General features: G+C 38.1%; 1 protein-coding gene across 1 annotated transcript in view; it reads left to right on the forward strand.

Annotated features, from left to right (window-relative positions):
• Nucleotides 1–1470, forward strand: part of CERS3 (ceramide synthase 3) — a 106588-nt gene extending 105118 nt beyond the window's left edge. The window contains exon 11 of the mRNA XM_068537482.1: nucleotides 1303–1470. Coding sequence (XP_068393583.1) covers nucleotides 1303–1470 — 168 coding nt within the window. The remainder of the gene's footprint in view (nucleotides 1–1302) is intronic.
• Nucleotides 1471–6000: the final 4530 nt, after the last annotated feature.

Consider the following 6000-nt stretch of genomic DNA (forward strand, 5'->3'; position numbering starts at 1 on the left):
ATAGAGACACTTTTATTTCTTTCTTCCCAATTTGTATGACTTTTATTTCTTTTTCTTGCCTTATTTCATTGACTAGGATTTCCAATACAATGTGAATAGCAATGGTGAAAGTGGACATCCTTGCCTTATTCCTAATCTTAGGGGGAAAGCATTCAGTTATTCACCATTAAGTATGATGTTAGCTTCTATTCCTTCTTTGCAGAGAAGTTTTTAAATTTTATTTTATCATGAATGGATGTTGAATTTTGTCATATGATTTTTCTGCATCAATTGATATAATCATTTTTTCCCTTCTTTAGATTATTAATATGATGGATTACATTCATTGATTTCCAAATATTGAACCAGCTTTGCACTACTGGGACAAACCCCACTTTATCATAGTATATATTTTTTTATACATTGCTGGTTTTGATTTGGAATATTTTATTAAGGATTTTAATGTCTATGTTCATTAAAGATATTGGTCTGTAGCTGTATTTTCTTATACTGTCTGTCTGGTTTTGGTATCAGGGTAATTCTGGCCTCATAAAATAAATTGGGATGTGATCCCTCTTCTTTTTTCTGGAAGAGATTGTGGAGATTTGGTGTTATTTCTTCTTTATACATTTCATGGAATTTGCCAGTGAAACCATTTGTGCCTGATATTCTTTTTCAGAAGATTTTAAACTACATATTTAATTTTTTTCATAGTTTTAAGACTACTCAGGTTACCTCTGTTTTCAATTTCATTAATTTCTCATTTCTGTTATTTCCTTCCTTTTGCTCATTTTGGGCTTATTTTGCTTTTCTTTCTTTTTTTCTTTTTCCTAGTTTCGTAAGTTGGAAGCTCATATTATTACAGACTTTTCTTCTTTTCTAATATAAACATTTAATGGTATACATTTCCTTTTAAGCACCGTTTTAACTACACTGAAGAAAATTTGATATGTTGTGTTTTTATCTTAATTCAAAATGTTTTCTAATATCCTTTGAGACTTACTCTTTTGATCCACTGATTATTTATAAGGGTGTTGTTTAATTTCCAAGTGTTCTGAAATTTTCCCATTATTTTTTAAATTAATTTCTAGCTTAATTCCATTAGGACATGAAACATACTTTGCATAATTTTGATTCTTTAAGTTTGTTAAGGTTTATTTTTTGATCCATGATATGTTCTATGTTGGTGAATGTTTGGTTGTTTGAATATTGTGTTTTCTCTGAAGGGAGCCATATCTCTAAACTGGGCCCATTTGTTTGCTTATTCACTCAAGAGTCTTTCTGGAAGGTTGTCACTCACAGCCCATTGTTTCTTTTGTCTAGAATATCCAGGATGTGAGAAGTGATGATGAGGATGAATATGAAGAAGAAGAGGTTGAGGAAGAGGAGGAGGAGAAGGAAGAAGCCACCAAAGGCAAAGAGACAGACGGTTTGAAGAACAGCCTTGGGGCCAACAGGCACCTCATTCCCAATGGTCAGCATGGCTGTTAGCTTGAAGCCCGCATAGCTCCTGGCGCACAGTGCACTGCAAGGGCTGCTGGGAGCGGGAAGTGCTCCCTCCTCCCTTGCTGTGGCCTCAGGACCCACAGGGACCACAGATTTTGCCCTTCCCTCTTTCTAACCAGCACCTTCCCCCCCTCCTAAGATGTATTTAACAAAATGTTGTTAATTTGTGTTAAAATGTTAAATATAAGCATCCCCATGGATTTAACTGGAGTTAGGACTCAGATTTCAAAGATTTCTCCAGAGAACCCTTCCAGTTCTAATTGTTCCATTCATGAATTTAGACGTTTGGAGTCCACTTTGTTGTAGGCCTTCCCCTTCCCACCTTGCCTGTGCTCAGGATACTTTGGGAAGTGCTAAGTCAACCCACTTTTTCCAGGTGCGTTTGGCCACAGAGAGCAGCTCATTTCCCCAAAATGAGCTAGAGGTGGCAATGGAATGATGGTGGCAGGACCAAACTAGGGGGCCAAGCTTCCAGGGCTCACGGACCCCTTTCTGCCATGGGCAGTGTTTAAACCTTCCATGCCGTGTGCTTCATCTCTCCAATGGGAATAACCAGACCTGCCCTGCCCCCTCACAGGGTTGGAATAAGGATCAAATGAGATAATAATGGATATGAGAGTGCACACTGTAGGCTATGGTGTTGCTGTTACCTGACCCTCTTTCCACTGTGATCACAGTCCCGTTTGGGAGAGAAGCCTGGTGAAACTTGGCACTGAACAGGCCTGAACAAAAGGCACAGTCTTGAAGAATTCCTTTTAAATGTGTCTGGAAATACCTAAAAATGCAAGTACCCAGAAAGCTGTTTCCAGTTTATCTGGTAACTGTTTATTTGTTAGCTTCCCAAAGGTAATTCTCAAATCCCCCAGGTTCTCATCCCTCAGGCTCTATGGCCAAGGGGAGGGAGTTTGGGCCCCATTCCATCTCGTCCTTTGCTGATTTCTCACTTATTTCCTTTCTGAAAGGGACGCTTCCCTGCTGTGGCCCTGAGCCCCTCCTTCAGGCCAGCAGAGCTACCCAGCAGGCCATAGGGTCCACCTGGGGGCCTCTCTGGGGGCACTGGACCCAAGTCAGGTTGTTCCCCTAGCCACTATCACCCAGGAAGCCCAGTTTCTGGGGCATGCGTTTGAGCTCCTGATCCAAGGAGGTCTTGGAAAAACAAAGAGACTCTGTACTTTAAACCCCTGCTCTCCAACCCAGTCAGAGTGCATAACAGTAAAGCAGAACAAAACAAAGGGCTGGAAAACACCCCCGAGAATGTCCAAGGACAGGTGCTTGAGTCAATGTCAGCTCCTGGGGCTGCCTACCTCTCTGGGAGGACAGGTAGGGGCTGGAGGGTCAGTAGCCACCTCTCAGCCCCCACAGGGATACATCTCCTGAGGCCAGCATGCAGGGCAGACCTCAGAGACTTTCTCAGGTTACTGACTGAGGAGAGGCAGAGCCTTGTAGAGGAAGAGCCTGAGCAAAATGTGCAACTTTTCCCCACCCAATCTCATATTTTTGGGTCACATTTTGCATCTTCATCCTGTTTTGCTCAGGGCCTGTATTATAAAGCCAAGTAAGTGGAAGCTAAGACTGTGGGGACTAGTAAAGCCCACACAGACTCCACCAATGGGGGCTGCAGCCTCTGGAGCACAAAGGACACTGTATACGGTAAAGGTGTCTGCTTTTTTTTTTTTTTTTTTTCAGTAAAAAGATGTTTTTAAAACCTTCAGGCCAAACAAAAACAAAAACCTTCAAAATTCTTTTCCAACAAAATCTCTTTTTGAGGAATTGTTAGAACAACAGAAAAACATGTGTCAGGTTTCTCTGCATAATATTTGCATTTATGAGTACAATAACATTATATGTGTAATGTATATTATAAATCTCAAATGCCTCCAGTCACTTTAGGGCGTAGCTGTTGAATTATTATTAATATTTATATATATTTTTTATTTTTGGTGAAAGATCACACTAAGATATTATTTTTATGTTCCAGTTAACAGACAGTTTTTTCCTTGATTTATTTTGGTCTTGTCTCTGTACCAAATAACTTCTTGCTTTAGGTAAAAAAAGTGTTTAGTTGTTGCTCTATCCTCCAGTTCTTTTTTTTTCTTATTTGAACATCGAAGGTAAAGTTGATATGCCAATTTCAACTATCTGTGATACAGCTGGAAACACTAAACTATCTCTTAAGAGCTAGAGATGCATATTTTGTAACATTTTTAGGGCTTTTGTGGTTAATTTTAAGGGTAACCTCTCTTTCTACAGGAAACAAGAGCTCATAGTATATACCAGATGACTTTATAAAAATGTAGTCCACCATGCCACCAGTATTATTGTAATGGTAATGACTTACAATAAAACAGAGACAGAGCCCAGCATGTGTAGTGATTGAGTAGATTCAGCACACACATTGTTTGGCTTCTTAGAGATCATTACTAGTCCTACTGAGTGGTGGGAACAAAGATTTGCCAGTCCTCTAGAAACACCCTGCAGGGAATCAGGGTGAGCAGTGAGAACAGAGCCAAGTTAGGACATTAGGGCCGCTGGCCTTGGGGTACCAGACACCAGACAGGAGAGGTAACGGGTCGGGCCTGACTGGGGTGAGTCTCTTGTCCGTGCACAGTGTAGACAGACAGATGCTTGTGGGCTGGAGACTAACCTGGGCCACAGCACCTGAGCCCTGTAGCACAAGGCCCTGTAGAAGTGCTAAGTGAGGGGCATGGTCCTAAAGATATTTTCTCAGCCCCCTTTTCTGTACCTACCTTTCAAAGGTGGAGGAGGAAATAGGTCTATTGATGGTTCAACTGGCTGTCCATCAGAATTACCTATTGAGCTTAAAAACACACCTTGCCTGTTGCCTCCTCCACATTTAGATTCAGTACTTCTGGGGTAAGAAAAAGGAATTTGCATTTTAACCAAGTCCAGGTGCTTCTGAAGAGCAGTCAGGACTCTGTGTGACCCCAGTTGGTTTTATTCCTACTAGCAGTTTTATATGCTAATAAATGAGAATATACAATGATACAGAATATTTACTCCAAAATAAATTCAAATAAAATAATAAAGGAGAAAAGAAAACGTGAGAGCAGTCAAGACAAACAGAAAACATTGTAAGAGTTTTACACTGGTTAGTACAATGGCAGTACTAATTACCAAATCCAAATTTATAGGTAATTACATCCAATGTAAGAACAGAGTACCAGATCAGATTTTTTAAAACTCCAACTATAGGCTACTTACAAGAGATATGCTATAAATATATGCAAAAAGAAATGTTGAAAGTAAAAGGAGGGATAAAGGTATACCATGCAAACTCTATCCCCAAAAAGCTGACATAGCTATTCTAATATCAGACAAAGGCAAGAAGAGCTAGTGGGTATTAAGAAGAACGTTTCATAACAGTGAAAGGGATCAGTCCACCAGGAAAATATTTAAAAATTAAATCTGTATACACTGAATAATACACCTTTAAAATATATAAAGAAAAATTTTACATAATTAAAAGGACTAACAAAGTCATAATTGTGTTTGGGTGGTTTTAACACACCATTCAGTATCTGATAGAAACAGCCAACCAAAAAGCAATAAGAACACAGAAGATCTGAACAATGAAATGAACAAAATTGGCCCAGATGACATATGTAGAGAGAGCACTGTACCCAACAAATGCAGGCACACTTTCTTTTCAGGTGCATGTGAACATTTACCCAAATTGACCACATGACAGGCCTTAAAACAAATCCCAAAACATTTCAAAGGTTTTAAATCATATAGAGTATGATCACTGATCACAGTGAAATTAGACAAGAAAAATCACCTATTTTTAAGTTAAGTAATGCACTTCTAAATGTAGCAAAGAAGCAATCACAATGGAAATAAAACATTTTAAAATGAATTATAATAAAAAATAATGAAAAGTATGTGGGATTCAACTAGTGACAAATTTAGAGGAAATGTTATAATATTAAAAGCTTTTATAAGAAGGCTGATGAAAATTAATGATCTAAATGTCTCAAAAAAAGTAAAAAGGGAAATTAATAAAATAGGAAACAAACATATAATAGAGAATATCACAAAACCAAAAGTTGGTTCTTTAAAAGAAAAAAAATTCATAAAATCCTAGCAAGACTGATCAAGAAAGACACAAATAATCAATATTAGGAATGAAAAGGATCTGTCACTATAGATCAAACAAAGAACAAATAATAGGAGAATATCACGAGCAACTTTATGTCAATAGATTTGAAGATGTAAATAAAATGTGCAAGTTCCTAGAAAAATACAGCTTGTCAAAATGGGCACAAGAAGAAACAGATATCTAAATAGCCTTCTATACAAAACAATTAAATCTGAAATTTTAAAATATGCCCCCACTTAAAAAAATCTTTAGGCCCAGATGGCTTATACAGTGAATTCTTCCAGTATTTAAGGAAGAATTAACAGAAGTATTACACAAACTTTTCCAGAGAAAAAAGGAAGGAACACCTCACATTTGTTTTACAAGGCTAGCATAATCTTGATACTAAAATCTGA

The sequence above is a fragment of the Eschrichtius robustus genome, chromosome 1 (genome assembly GCF_028021215.1).
Source record: "Eschrichtius robustus isolate mEscRob2 chromosome 1, mEscRob2.pri, whole genome shotgun sequence".
Lineage (NCBI taxonomy): Eukaryota > Metazoa > Chordata > Mammalia > Artiodactyla > Eschrichtiidae > Eschrichtius > Eschrichtius robustus.